This window comes from Falco naumanni, chromosome 1 (genome assembly GCF_017639655.2).
Source record: "Falco naumanni isolate bFalNau1 chromosome 1, bFalNau1.pat, whole genome shotgun sequence".
In the NCBI taxonomy this organism is placed as follows: domain Eukaryota; kingdom Metazoa; phylum Chordata; class Aves; order Falconiformes; family Falconidae; genus Falco; species Falco naumanni.
Window position 1 is genome coordinate 66,203,793 of NC_054054.1, and position 15,821 is coordinate 66,219,613.

The window sequence follows — 15,821 nt, forward strand, 5'->3', positions numbered from 1 at the left end:
GCTCAGGCAACCCTCTGAGCTGCAATCCCTACTCAGTTTTGCTTCCTACCATACAGCATCTCCTGCACAAGGAGAAGCCCAACTCCCTCTAAAGTCACGTTCCCCACAACCCCCGGAGAAATCTCTCAGGTTTGGGAGGACCAGCCAAAGCACAGTGCTGTAACCAGGCCCAGCAGCATGGCAAAAGGGGGAGCTTACACATACACACCACTCACACAAGACCCCTGCCAGGCAGCAACAAAATCTTAAACAATCTTCCAAGCTAATGCACTGAGCAGCGCCTTCATCTTGCTGTAAACACTTCTGGCTTTAACCAACACGTTAGGCAGAGTTATTCCTCACTGATTTGAGGCAGGAAACATGGGGTAGTTCCCAGGCCAACAAGCGTTGTCCCAGACAGCTTCTCCTGTCTGTGACACAGAGCTGGCACCACGATTCCTCGTATCTGAGGACTTTTGCTGTCCCAGCCCTCCTAAAAACTGTGCAACAGAGCAGTGCTACTACCGAGGACTGAGATACGACCTGAGGAGTCAGGAGGCAAAGGCACTTGGGCAGATTGATGGCAGAGTGTGGACAGGACCCTGCCCCTCAGCTGGAATTGGATGTCACTGGCAAGCACGAAATTTAGGAAGATCCCCAGTAAAATGCAGTCGCTAAAGGCATACCATTTCATGAAACTCTCACAAGACCAAAGCACTGTGGTATTACCCACTGTTTCCATCACCTTTTTGATGTGGCCTTTATTCCATGGAGGCTGCTACAGAATTAAGAGCTAGGAATTGACAATATGGAAGGAATATGTATGAGCAAATCAAGAGGACAATTCTTCAACTTCTTGAAGGTTTTGGGAAAAATAAACACTGGAAGGAAGACTTAGCAATTGAATTCCACTTCATTAGAGGGAGAATCATTTCTAAAAGAAGAAATAAACATCAAGATGGAAATACAGCAGTTGAGCAACAGGTCTGAAAGGGAAAAAAAGATGGGGCTTTCTGCTGAAAGCCTTGCAACAGCCTTGTCCTACACTTTATTGGCCTCTAGTGGAAAACAGAAGCTATGTCTTGAGACGACAAAACTTTTACAGAGCGCAGGGGAAAATACACCACTGCCCTTACAGAGTCTGAAGATGTACCTGACACAGGAAAGCAAGGCATGCAACTGAAAAGGACAATTATTCTGCATTAGCTACATACACAGTCTTGGTATTGCTATCATTCTGGGAAGATACTAAGTATGAGTAATACTAAGTATTAGTTCTTTTCTACATCTGCTCCCATTCAGGTGTGCCTCTTAACTGTTTGCCATAAAAGAAATAAAATTTCACCTGCAGAGGCACTAAGTTTGTCTACACTGGGGTTAGAAGCTCCAAGCCATTGTGTGTGCTCCCCTCTGTGTAAACCCTTGTAGTGCTCAGGCCACACCAGTTTGGCTATAAATTAGACTGAAATAAGTGGTTCAGTGGCTCTCTTCTGTAAACACGGGCTCTCGAAATGAAAACATAAACCTGTATGAAGCAGACAGTGATTGTGATAGCAGTTCTGCTTAGGTATAGATTTAGTGATTCAAAACCCATGGCTCCAGTTTCCATGGTTATAAACAAGACCACAACTCTCCTCAAGTAATTAAAAATACAGAACATAATCAAAAGAAAGCACTAAGCAGGATGACAGGAACAAAGCTCTGAAAAGTTAAGTCAAGGGAGGGCAGTAGGCTCAGTGCAGAGATAATGGATAAAATAAAAGAGCATGTCACGGGTTGAACAGAGCACAGCTCTCTAAACCAGCCAGCTGAAAAGCAAACACTGCCCCCAGCAGAACTATGCACACCAACAGCAAGCAGGTACCTCCCGAGCAGAGAAGGGGTGCAGAGTGCCAAAAAAAAACCCAAACCAACGAACCAAAACCAAAAAAACACAGTACAAAGATACAAGACAAAGAAGCTCCTTGCTTCTTGAAAGATAATATTTGGTCACTGTACAGATCTTACTGGAACTGCCCTCCTTCTGTGAAGTTAAGATTGAATCTAATTGGCATAGGAATAGCACATGTTCTGATTCTTCCAGGTCAAGGCAGGTAAAAGAAAAAGATGTAAAACCAATCTTCTTGTTTATCAAAATATAGTTCACAATATATGCGGTTACGGCTGTTTCTGTCCAATGCATTGATTTGTTCCACTTAACAAAAAAACTGTGATGGACTGTTCTGGATGAAAGCTGCTCAGAAACACTGCAGGGAAGAAAAGCAGTAACAGTTCCTCATGTCAGCCCACGACCACAAGAGGACACGACCCCACCTGAACAGTCAGGGTGAGGAAAGAGTCCCCAGATCCACATCCTGCTCAAGGGATCCTACAAAGCAACCTAGGCAGCAGCTGACCAGAACAGAAGAGCGCTCAAGTCACATCAGTTCTGGGCCCTCTGCAAGAAGGCAGCGCCCCTCTCCCCTTCCCCTTTTGCACAGCCCAGGGGCACAAGCAGTGTGGACGCGGGCGCTTACCCAGGCACGTAGAAGAGGCAGCAAACGCTGAGTGGTGGAGCCAGTCTCCTCTGCTTTAGTTGATGGTAAATACTCTACTGGAATTGAGACAGGGCTTCAAGAACCACGAGCGCTGCAGGTCGAAAGCCTGCACTTCAGCAAGGCTCTCGCCAGCAAAATGCTAGAAGTGCTGCTTGGCCAAGGTTGATGGGAATGAACGTTGTAAATGGAGCTTACAGAACCTACCAGGAGTGGAAAACCTGTCTTGCTCCCTTCTCCGCAATATTTAAATAACTTGATACACTCTCAGTCATAGCATAGTACATTGTTGCTCAGGAAAATATTTTTTCCTCACATTCTCACCTCCAAAAATTGTTTTGGTTCCAGAACTGTTTCAATACTGATCCAGACTCCCAAGTTTTAAGTGCTGGCGAACTCTACACCATTTAGTTTATAACAAAAACAGTAAGTTCAAATGAGGCAAAGATATTTAAAAAAAAACCAACCAACCAACCACCACCAAAGGGAAACCCAACAACAAACTCAACACTACGCATAGCATACTTGAGTCCAATTTGGATTTTAAAACACTCCTAGGGAGACCTACTTTTACTACCTTTGAGAAAATGAGTTCACTGCTGTGGAATTAATAATAGATCTATGCAGATTGATATTCCCAGGAGATAAAGGGAAAGGGAAAAATATTAAAAACTGATGCCCCTGGCAAATGAAAAACTAATGGACCACATTTTCCCAAAGGGATGGGAGGTGCTTTCATTCTATTTCACTCTGATGACTATGCAAGACCTGCTGTAATAGGTAACTCTGAGCAAGCACCACCTCCAGCTGAACGGAAACACTTTGAAAATAACATAGAGAACGTGGGGGACAGTGTAAGTCATCACATACCAAACCTGATGTTCACTGAACGATCCTGACACTGCAGCTGAATGTAGCTCTGCTTAGGATTTATCTGAAAACTGAAAGAATCATATACAACATTTCAACCCCGAGTTTCTGTGTAAGTACAGCAAGAACAGCAGAGATTTGAATTGGAACAAAAGCCACTTCAACTAAGAACACTGTTTTTTCAAAGGTGAACCCTATCGGCACCCGAGATTCAACATGGCTGAGTACCAGCTCCTGCACTTGGGTCACACCAACCCCACACAGCGCTACAGGCTTGGGGCAGAGCGGCTGGAAAGCTGCCTGGGGGAAAAGGACCTGGGGGTGCTGGCTGACAGCCGGCTGAACATGAGCCAGCAGTGTGCCCAGGTGGCCAAGGAGGCCAACAGCATCCTGGCTTGTATCCAAAACAGCGTGGCCAGCATGTACCCAGCACTGGTGAGGCCGCACCTCAAATCCTGTGTCCAGTTTCAGGCCACTCACTGCAAGAGGGACACTGAGGTGCTGCAGCGTGTCCAGAGAAGGGCAAGGAAGCTGGTGAAGGGTCTGGAGCACAAGTCCTATGAAGGGTGGCTGAGGGAACTGGGGTTGTTTAGTCTGGAGAAAAGGAGGCTCAGGGCAGACCTTATTGCTATCTTCAACTCCCTGAAAGGAGGCTGTAGCGAGGTGGGGGTTGGTCTCTTCTCCCAGGTAACAAGTGACAGGACAAGAGGAAATGGCCTCAAGTTGCACCAGGGGAAGTCTACATTGGATCTTAGGAAATTCACTGAAAGGGTTGCCAAGCACTGGCACAGGCTGCCCAGGGAAGTGGTTGAGTCACCATCCCTGGAGGTGTTTAAAAGATGTGTAAATGCAGCACTTGGTGACTGTCTAGTGGTGGACTTGGCAGTCCTGGGTTAATGGTTGGACTCAATGGTCCTAAAGGTCTTTCCCAACATAAACGATTCCATGAAAATATTTTACCTTCAAACTCCTCTTAAGAGTTTTAATAACTCCAATGGAACAGCTGAAAGATTTCACCGTTGGCGACATCCTTGAAGCCACTCAAGGCAACTCACATTATTTATAAATATTTACAAGTCAAACTCATGCAATTACCTGCATTTACAAAACCAAATGTACTACTAGAAAAATAAATCTTAAATGACTTAGAAATCAAAGAGATCAAAACTGATTTTCATTATTTAATATTTATTGATACAAAAGAAAAAATAATTTGTAACAAACCATGTATTTACCATTTACACTTAAGAAAGATCTTTCAAGATCAATGAACGAATGTACCCCTAAAACTGGGTTGTATTTCCAGCTGGATTGTAGTTACAGTGTTCTCTAGAATTCCTTTGCATTACATGATCTTCAATTTGCTGGCAAAGTTATGCGGAAGAGGTCTCCAACATCACAGTTCCTTCTTTCAGTCTAAATTGTAAAAAGAACAGAAATCAGTTCAAATTAACAGAGTTTAAAAAAAGGTCTATCTGACTGAGCCATAATATTAGGGAGTTACCAGACAGTAAAGTGGAACAACTGCAAATTGTACTCACAGCAGAAAGGACATTAAAGCATTCACCTATTCCAGTGGCAAATCAATAAAAATATTACTATAATTTCAATTATGCTCAAAAGAGCACATTAGCCTAATTTAATTTAACTAATAGTGGTCTCTAACAAATGTGTTCCTCTGTGCAGTTTGGAGTTGTCAAAGCCACACCTGCTTCTGACATCCACTTGTTCTGCATTTATTTTCTCATGTTATCTCTTAACATGAAATGTATTTTGTGCCGGACCAAGAGGCCTTAGTAGTTAATATGCATGTAAGTTTTATGCTGTTTTTATAAAAGTCCTGTGTGTATTTTATTTCACTTAAGCTCACTTTTAGACAAATGGCCCACAGTCTACGATTTACAGCCCCAAAGGCCACACAAAGGTGTTGACAGTAGGGAAATGTCCAAGAATTAAAACTGTTGCCAACTGAGAGAATGATGTCTGATGCAACTCCCCACATCGTGTGACAGCTGAGGACTATTACTCCAGATGTAGAGTTACATGCAAAAAGCAGCCACTTAATTGCCTGGACTACGCAAAATTCCAAATTTTCAAGCTGGTTTAAAGCCTGCATACAGCAAGATGACTGCTGTTAAGGCTGGCAAATTAAAATAAGAGCCCACTATCAAAGCATCCTATACTTAAATGTTTCAGGGTATAACTGCAGAAAATTGTTAGCTATTTCCCCAAAACTGACCAGTGAACTTCTCATCAAACCCAGGTACGTGTCTTCATTAGAGGGACACCTCAGAGCAAAGACCAGAAGGGGAAAGTTAAAGCTGCCAGTTGTAACAACCGTACACACATTTTGTCTTTTACTACAGAGAAAGGGAAAATAGTGGCTGTTCACCAGTGGCCGAGCCCTCTGGCACACCCCAAACTCTTCAGCTTGGTGTATCATGGCCTGTCATGTGACATGGAAAAGGCCCTCCACTTGAGGCGTATGACCTAAGGGTCCTCCCAACACACGTGAACTAAACTTACAGAACAGCAGCTTCCATAACATGGGAATCCCCGATTTCACAGAATGGTTGAGGTTGGAAGGGACTCGGGAAGTCCAACCTTCCTGCTCAAGCAAGACCACCTCAAGCCAGTTGCCCTGGATTCAGATAAGTTCTTTCCCCACCTATGAGCTTCTGTGTCCTGATGTCTTCTGTAACTCTTGACCTCTCCACAGCTACCACAGCGATAAGAATGAGGATGCCAAGCGTGTACACAAAACACTAACGTACTTTGCAAATACACACTCCCACCCACGGGCAATAAGTAGGATAGAACCGAGATGGCAAGTTCTGAACTGTGTGGACAGAGCTCTTCCACATGGAAGGTTATGTCTAATGAGCTTGGTCAGGTCTCAGCTCTGCCTCTAAGAGAAACATATGAAGGTGATCCCGAAAGGCCACCCAGCTCTTCCAGCTTACTCAGTCCAGGCTCCTCCTCAGACACCACCAAACATCAAAAACCAGGAAGATTACTTTCTCCTGGCATTTACCAGAAAAGTCAGGCAGCAACAGATGTGAGAGGGCATAATGTGTCCACATCCATATTTGCAGCAATGGGCACACACTGCCGTGCTAGACCTCTGTGCCAAAACCAGCTGGTGCCAAACAGCATTCCCACTGGCAAGAGGAATGAAGATGTAAGAGCAGGTGAATGCCTGGACTAGCCTGCCAACACAAAATCAGGGTATGGCATGGTGCCTAAGTGATGGCAGAGCCATGGCGAGATTGTGCCAAGGCCAAGGAAGGCACCAGCATGCTGAATCAGTCCTACAAGAGAAGCAAAAAGCACAATGCTACGATGCTCTGGGATAAGTCTGACCAGGGAAATGGTGCCGAGATGGACTTTTTTGCCACTGCAGAGCCAGACTTAACAGATGGATGAGGCTCACGGGCAGCCATGCAGGCCTGAAGTGGTCTCAGTTCTGCTTCTGCAGTCCAGAAAATGGCAAGTGACGACGATAAATGTCTTGCCAGTGACACCCTAAGCCAACTTTCTTGGGATTAAAACTACACAGAAGTCCTTCAAAGAATGGAGACCAAAGGAAGCTTTGCATCATTTCTCTGAATGAGAAAATCAGCTTTGTCAGGCCCTGTACAAAGCTTGAAGGAGAAGTAGCAAAGGAACCTTCAGGCATAAGAAGACCTCTGATTCAAATACCTGGATCTGAGTTAGAAAAATGGTAGAATGCTTGTAAGTGGCAGAAAGACAAAAAAAAAAAAGAAACCTTTGGTAAGGGAAATGCATCCAAAAGAGGTAAGCAATTACTTTAGGCAGCAAGACAAAAAATGAAGCAGCAGACTGAAACATGATACAGCAGCTGAGCCGGAATAGTGGCAGGTGAACTCCTCATCCTGCAGCCCGCTCCAAGGAGAGGGAAGGAGAGAAAAAAAAAAAAGAGGAGGGGGAGGGGGCACAGACACGGATGAGTGGACACGGATGGACAAAGCACACCTTTGACAGATACTTCAAGGACACAACTGCCAGCTTGCAGGACGCAGTGCATCACACTGGCAGCATGTGCACATGGAATTTCATGAACAAAAGGAAATTATTACCAAAACTTCTACTAATACAAGGAGACGCCTTTGTTGTTTCTGAATTGTCAATTCTGAATAATTCAAAATAGAGATAAGTGCACACACAAAAAAAAAAAAAAAAAAAAAGGCAGACATTGAAACAAATTCTTAGCCCACGCACGTGTCCAATTAATTAAGACAGGTTTTGCACAGCGTCACAGTCCCATGGAAATGAGCAAGGAGGGGCACAGGAGGACTGGGACACGCAATTCAGCTGCAACCCTCAGCATCTCACCAAAGATAAGCTTTACAGCCTTAAAAAGTCCTTCAGAAGAGGAGCTAAATTATTTTTAGTAAAACCACTATTACTATTTCAGCAAAGGCTCCGACGCGTGCTACTCTGGCAGAGGTGCTCCGAGGCAGAGGATTGTGCCAAGGGACTGGCAGAAAGGATTGGCTGTGAACTGGCAAAACTGAGAAGCGAGGGCAGAGGGGGACAGAGGGGGTGCCCCAGCTCCCCCAGAGCGGGGACCACCGAGACCCTGAGAGCGGCAGCGCTGGCTCGGCGTGTGCAGGGCCGAACCCCCACAGGTACAGCCGCAGCCCCCAGCGGCGCAAGTGACCAGGAGCCCAGCACGGCCACACGCGCAGGCCGGGCTCCGTCCCCCTGCCAGCCCGAAGAGGCGGGCTCCAGCAGTGGTCATTGTCCCCCCAGAAGGAACCTGGCCATGGTTTCCCCTAGGCCAAAAACTGGCACCAGAAGGCACAATGGCACCCAGGCAGAGCTCCCACGGAAACATGCAGCTGTTCAGGCTGCAGGGAGTGCCCAGTGTCACTGCTACTGCAGGGCGGCAGAGAAAACATGGCGGTGAGGTGCGGCCTGGTGGGCGATCTGCCCAGCCCGGGGGCAGAGCTGGAAGGGCCAGAAGAAAGGTTAAGGGGTGTCAGGGAGTGTGAGAGGGAGACAGACTGGTGGGGCCGCGCTCTGCCATCGCTGAGACAAATGCACGGCACAGACACATCATGAGAACAGGAGGTTCCCCTGCCTGCTCACCCCCAGGCAGATGGAGGGGCCCTAAGGACTGGGAGGAATGGGAGGAATGGGAACAGGCCCCTGCTCGGGGCAGCAGGCGAACCACCTCCCCTCCTGAGCCACTTCCCCAGCCCAGGCAGGCCTGCTGCCCCTTCCCAGGGGCCCTGCGCAATGCAAGAGGTACGGGGCTCTGCAACCTGAAGGCCCAGAAAATGGTGATGTGGATGAAGGCCCATCCAGGTTGGAGGAGTTGCCTAGGGAGAGTCGGTCAACCCCACACATCCAGACCAGCTCTGCTGGGAACAAATGAAAGGTGGCTGTCACGAGTGACTCCACACTGAGAGGAATGGAGGGCGCAATATGCTGACCGGACCCAGCCCATAGGGAAGCCGGCTGCCTCCCTGGGGCCCGGGTCTGGGATGTTACTAGAAACATCCCTTGTCTGGTGCGGCCTGTGATTGCTGCCCATTGCTGCTCTCCCAAGCGGCCAGTGCTGACACCCAAACGACAAGAAGTCTGAGGGCAACCAAGAGAGACCTCAGGGCCTTGGGGCGACTGGCTGAGGGATCAGGAGCACAGGCAGTGTTTGCTTCTGCACTGCCAGCTGCGGGGAACGATGGGGCATGTAATCGGAAGGTGACACAAATCAGTGCCTGGCTCTGGGCCTGGTGTCAACGGCTGAATTTTGGTTTTTTAATCATAGTTCAGTTGACACAGCACCAGGCCTGCTGGCAACAGGTGGGTTCACCTGTCTCACAGGGAAGAGGATCTTGGGCCAGGATTTAGCAGGGTTCCTTGAGAGAGCTTTAAACTAGATTCAAAAGGGGAAGGGAATAAACCCAAGCTCACTAGAGATGAGTCTGGGGCAGCATGCCAGGGTTGGAAGCAAGATGAATAGCTCAACTGAAATGCATCTGTGCCAATGCCCGAAGCATGGAGCAAACAGGAGGAACTGGAAGCCATTGTGCAGCAGGAAGACTATGACATAGCTACCATCACAGAAACACAGCGGGATAACTCATGTGACTGGAGTGCTGCAATGGGTGGCTACAAACCCTTCAGAAGGAACAGGCAAGGAAGGAGAGGCACTGGGCTAGCTCTGTATGTGAGGAAGTTTCAACTGCCTAGAGCTGGATGATGGCGACGGTAGGGTTGAGTGTTTATGGGTGTCATGGTTTAATCCCAGCTGGTAATTAAGTCCCACACAGCCGCTCACTCGCTTCCCCCTCACCCAGCGGGGTGGGGAGGAGAATCTGAAAGGAACATGGAACTCAAGGGTTGAGATTAGAGTAGTTTAATAATTGAGATAAAATTAAAAGAACAACAATAATAATAATAACAGTTATAACGAAAAGGAAGGAGAAGGGGAGAAAAATGAAATTCAGGGGGAAGGGAGAAAAGAAAACAAAGTGACACACAACACAACTGCTCACCACCAACTGACCGATGCCCGGCCAGTCCCTGAGCAATGATCCACCCTGGCCTGGCCAACCTCCCAAGCATTCTTTACCGAGCATGACATCCCATGGTATGGAACACCCCTTTGGCTAGTTTGGGTCAGCTGTCCCGGCTGTGTCCCCTCCCAATTCCCCGTGCCCTTCCAGCCCACCCACTGGCAAGGCCTGAGAAACCAAAATGTCCCCGACCCAGTGCAAACATTACCCAGCAACAACCAACATCTCCAGTGTGCTATCAACACTGTTCCTACACCAAATCCAAAACACAGCACTGCACTAGCCACCAAGAAGAAAATTAACTCTATCCCAGCTGAAACCAGGACAATGGTAAGAATCCAGGGGAGGGCCAACAAGGCAGATATCCTGGTGGGAGTGTGTTATAGACCACCCAGCCAGGATGAGGAGGCAGGTGAAACATTCCACAAGCAGTGGGGAGAAGTCTCATGATCACCAGCCCTTGTTCTCGTGGGGAACCACAACCTATGGATGCCTGCTGGGCACACAACACAGCGGACAGGGATCAGCCCAGGAGGTTCCTGGAGTGTGTTGAAGACACTTCCCGACACAGCTGGTCAGGGAGCCTCCCAGGGGAGATGCCCCTCAGTAGATGCTGTCTACAAACAGGGAGGGAAGGACCGGTGGGTGGGTGATGTGGCCGTCAGAGGATGCCTTGGGCATAGTGATCATGAGATGAGAGAGTTTTTGACTCTCAGAGAAGTAAGGAGGGGGGTCAGCAGAACCACCACCTTGGGCTTCTGGGGGGCAACTCTGGCCTGTTTAGGAGCCTGGCTGACCGTCCCTTGGGAGGCAGCCCTGAAGGGCCGAGGGCACCAGGAAGGCTGCACGTTCTCCAAGGAAGTCTTACAGGCACAGCAGCAGGTCGTCCCCATGTGCAGAAGGATGAGCCGGCGGGGAAGCCTGGCCCGGCTGAACAGAGAGCTCTGGCTGGGACTCAGGGGAAGGAGAGTCTGGCACCTTTGGCAGAAGGGGCAGGCAGCTCCGGAGGACTGTAAGGATGTCACGAGCTTATGCAGGGCAAAGATCAGAGGTGAAAGGCCAGCTAGAACCTGGGCTGGTTGCTGCCATAAAAGGTAACGAAAAATGTTTTTACAAATACATTAGAAACAAAAGGAGGGCCAAGGATAACCTGCATCCTTTACTGGATGCTGGGGGGGGGGGGGGGGGGACGACGACGACATTACCACCAGGAAAAGGCTGAGGTACTTAATGCTTTCTTTGCCTCAGCCTTTAACAGCAAGACCAGCAAGTACCCTCTGGGTACTCAGCCCCCTGAGCTGGAAGGCAGAGACGAGGAGCAGAATGAAATCCCCACAGCCCAGGAGGAAACATTTAGTGACCTGCCACTCAAATCCTGTGTTCAGTTTTGGACCCCTCACTGTAAGAAAGACACTGAGGTGCTGGAGCGTGTCCAGAGAAGGGCAATGAGGCTGGTGAAGGATCTAGAGAACAAGCCCTGTGAGGAGCAGCTGAGGGAATGGGGTTGTTTAGCCTGGAGAAGAGGAAAATGAAAGAGGGATCTTATCTCTCTACAACTCCCTGAAAGGAGGCTGTAGGCAGGTGGGGGTTCGGTCTCTTATCCTAGGTAAAAGGCAATAGGACAGAGGAAACTGCCTCAGGTTATACCAGAGGAGGTTTAGATTGGACCTTAGGAAAAATTTCTTCACAGAAAGGGTTGCCAAGCATTGGAACAGGCTGCCCAGGGAGACGGTGGACTCACCATTCCTGGAAGTGTTTAAAAAACACAGTGATGTGTGTTTAGTGACATGGTTTAGTGTTGGACTTGACAGTCCTGAGTTAATGGTTGGACTTGATCTCAAAGGTCTTTCCCAATCTAAATGTTTCTATGTATAGTTTCCCCCCTCATTTTTTTTTTCCATCAGGAAACACAAGTATTTAATGCAGCATGGATGCAGGATGTAAGCAACAGAGGCTAATTCATGACAAAGGTAATGATTTCTGTGAACTTAAGTGGGGTCAGCAACTGACAAAATGAAGCTATTCTAAATTCTGATAAGATAATTCACACAATGTAATTTGTTTGAAAGGTTAAACAGGATGCTAAGATGGACTTGGTATGCTGCAAAACGAAGCGGCAAATAAAGCAAACATTTAGAGTTACTTTGCCTTTAAAATACAGTGGGGCCTTTTCACTAGCTAAAATACGGTCCAAGTCTGGCAGCTGTGTTGTAATTTATTCCTGCAGCGACCTCTGTGCTTTACCTATGAATTATCTTAAGAGTGCACAGTAAAGCTTAGTTGCTCAACAAGTAAATGTCTGCTTCTACTAATATGAAGAAAATTAGCCATAATAAAAGTGAGAGGGCATTCGCTGGATGCAAAAAGGCCTCTGCAATTATCATTTAATTGTCCTTCATGGGCCAATACTGGGAGTTTCATACTTTCCCCTTAAGGTTGCTCCCTCCTTCAGCACTTTTTCTTAACTGGCTACTTAATGAGTCTTCCTTCCTGGGCTTAACTGTAAATTTGTTTTGATTAATTAGCCTCAGAGCTGACTTGGCACTAACTGAAATATAGGACAAGTGCTTAGTTTCTTCAGTGTACAGGCTACTGCATCCTGGGGGAGCCCCCCCTTTGTCAGCAGTAAAATTTCCACATTCAGATTGTACTTGAAAAAAACTTCTTTGTAATTAACTTCCATTTCTTGTAATTGCCCCCGCTGTATGACAACACAAAAGTGACGATAACAAAAAGAAAGGATAAAATTCAGAAAGTTCAGGCCTCTTTTCTTCAGTGGATTATACATCGTGTTCATTAACAGAATTCTGCAGTTTTAGGTAAGATGACTTAATGCTCTTAAACACAAGTGATCATAGCACTACTAGAATCTCAGACCATGAGTGCAGGTTACCAGCACAGACAGCTGTGTTCTCACGGCACTGACACCAGTAAGTTTTCCTTTACCAGTCAAGACTCATGTTCTGCTCTTCCAAGCGCTACTGAATTTCATTGAAAACCCTTTGCACAACCTAGACAAGCCAGTCTGCAACACCTTTGGACACCACTATAGCTCTTCATTACACCTACAACTCTCATGTCACTCCTTTCCTCTCCCTCTTTATGGCACATTGATTCCAGAACACACACAGTGTTATCATGCGTCTGCCATCTTAATTCTTATTTCAGCTACTGTTACTGAAAACACAGGAAAAGGCAACTTCAAACACCATGACCATGAAAGAACGTAATAAGCTAAATAATGTGTATTAACAGCTATTGTACCCATCTAATAAATTTCCTAAACAGTTGTCAGGAGTACTGCAATTCTTCACTTTCAAATCTAAAAGTCCTTACCCATCGGGCTGCAAAGTTAAAAATCTTACTCAGGATATGAATATGTTTTTCTGTGAACACTTTCAGATTTGCATCTCAACTGAACAGCGAGAGTGAGAAAGTAAACACTTGTTTCTTTCAGCTCCTTGTTTCAATTATTGCCCGTCTTGTGCTCCAAACAAGAAAAGACTGCAGAAGTGCAAAGTAAATGTGGTTTTAAAACCTTTATTGTGTGCTTTTACTTGGGCACAGGAGTTCAAATGAAGCAAACCAGAACAAGAGCTTTGTGGGTGGGCTGAAGAACTCAGAGCAGCTCTGCACGCACTCCTTTTAATGTATTCATTCCCTATAGATATTTGGCTGTCAAAATCTAAATGAAGCTTTTCCATGCAACCTGAGAAACGTTTGGCTTCAAGACCTCTTCTGACTACATTTGTGAACATTCATGAAGTGACGGAATATTCTGAGGAGGAAACGCAGCAGCTTGGAAAGACTAAGACACTCAGTTACAACAGCTGTCAATACCACTAATGAGGCATATTCCATACTCTTCAGTTAGATGTATTATCTGCAATCAATCACCACGTGAAGTAAATCCTATATTACAAATGACATCATGCAACAGAGTCTATACATCAGTAGAAATATAAGAAATATTCTTTCATACTGAAATGCCTTTTCAGCTGTTATGAAATCAGGAAACTGCTCTCTAGGTTTATTGTATTCCCCAAATGTTAATTTAAAACCATCTGCAGATAACCAATTTTGCTGTGTACTTGAAAAACAGAAGAAACTGTGTATGTGCCTCAACAGTTTGTTTTATTGGCACTGTGTATTTTTCTGTAATGCTCATACTTGCCTATTTTATGTTTACAAAGTTGTATAAATATGGATAAGCACACATACCTGACAGCTTTGCAACCCTTCTTCTGCCATTTTAAACTGCAAAAAAGCTTCGAACAGCTTTCTAACCAAATGAAACTACAAAAAGATTTTAAAAGAACCTAACAAATAGCAGTCAGTTAATATCCTTAAAATAAGCCTCTAGTTGTTACCGCAATACCTACCATAGAACACATGTACCTACTAACATGAAGCTGATGAAATATGTAACTCTTCATTTTGTTTCCAGCTCTCTCAATTACTGTTGACAGGAACCATGAGTTCATATACTAAACCAGTGGTATCCTCCAGGAACAGCGTGTGTACCGCACAGGCAACAGCAAAGGCTGTATCTCTTTCAGGACAACAATCCCAGCTTCACTCCACAGCAGGTAATACCAGCCAGCCAGCTTTGGCCTAGCTTAGCACAAAACTGGCTCAGATCTCTATTACTATTAGGAGGTGATAATGCTCTGTACTCTAAAAAGTAAAAAGCTGTATCATCTCAGCTGAATGTATAAGTCATCATAGTCTATGAAATAATTTAAAAGGTGTTTTAAAAGCTACAACAGGCAAATAACATTATAGAAACTCTAGGAACATACGTTTAAGCTACAGACCACAACATGCTCTGTGCAGACTATTACCGTAACATTCTTCCAAGTCTAAATAACTTTGCCACTTATCTATTTGAAATCACCACAGTAGTCAGTGGAAGTTAGATTACTCAACAGAGCAGAAAATATGTTGATAAAAAAATCATATTAATGCAGGGAGAAGAATGTTATCTTCTCGTATTTCAGAGAAGGCTTTGTCTTTCTTTGCAATATCTCATTTGGTAACAGAAAAAATTAAGACCACCAAAGGTTACCCAAGACTACTAGTAGCCTGATGTACACAAAAATGTAGGAAGTGGAAGCCAAAGCAAGACCAGGTAGAGCTGAAATACCAGAAGATGCTTCTTCTGACTAATGACCAATTCTCGTTTGCCACACTGCAAAACTCTGCACCCACAGCAGTCATGGAACTCAGAATATTCTCCTGCACCTCCTTCCACTATATTCAGGCTAATGACATGGAAGCAAGTTTTTTTTATAAGTGTCGAGCTGAAGAAAAACAATTTAAAATGCAGTCCAGGCAAACAGTGACCAACCTAGTTCAACTCAACTCCTGCTGTGGACTGAAGTTTTAAAACAACTTCGAGCAAGTAGGTGCAGCTAGTACAATGTACTTGCTAACAGAATGAACTCAGCAAGGTTCAGCGCCAAGTCATAATGTTAATGGAAACTGATTTAAATCTCCTTGCAACAGAATTCAGCTGATGTTATCTCCACCTGTAACACATACTTTTGTTCCTCCCTTTCAAAAATCAACCACCACTGAACCTAGATGCCAGCCAAGGACAAAGATACGTGCCTGAAGCCCCGTCTAGTGACTAATAGTGGAACTGCTGCTTAACTAAAGCAACATCCTAGGTACATCACCATGCTTGGCACAATTGATTTTGCTACTAAAAAAAAACACCCCAAAAAATAAAACATTTTGAGACAACAGTCCAAATACAAAATGTTCTCTGCAAACTACACAGGACATTTCTCCCAAAAAACTGATTAGCCAAGAAGTAACAAAACCATCCAGCCTAAAAAAAAATTACAAACTTTACCAAACTCACCCTATTCTGTTGACGCTCCCT

At 45.6% G+C, this 15,821-nt stretch overlaps 1 protein-coding gene across 3 annotated transcripts in view; it reads right to left on the reverse strand.

The window, feature by feature from the left end:
- Positions 1-4,551: 4,551 nt before the first annotated feature.
- Positions 4,552-15,821, reverse strand: part of CENPC (centromere protein C) — a 33,177-nt gene continuing 21,907 nt past the window's right edge. For all 3 annotated transcript variants that reach the window (XM_040597128.1, XM_040597108.1, XM_040597118.1), the window contains one exon: positions 4,552-4,799. In XM_040597128.1, coding sequence (XP_040453062.1) covers positions 4,795-4,799 — 5 coding nt within the window. In that variant the 3' untranslated portion in view covers positions 4,552-4,794. The remainder of the gene's footprint in view (positions 4,800-15,821) is intronic.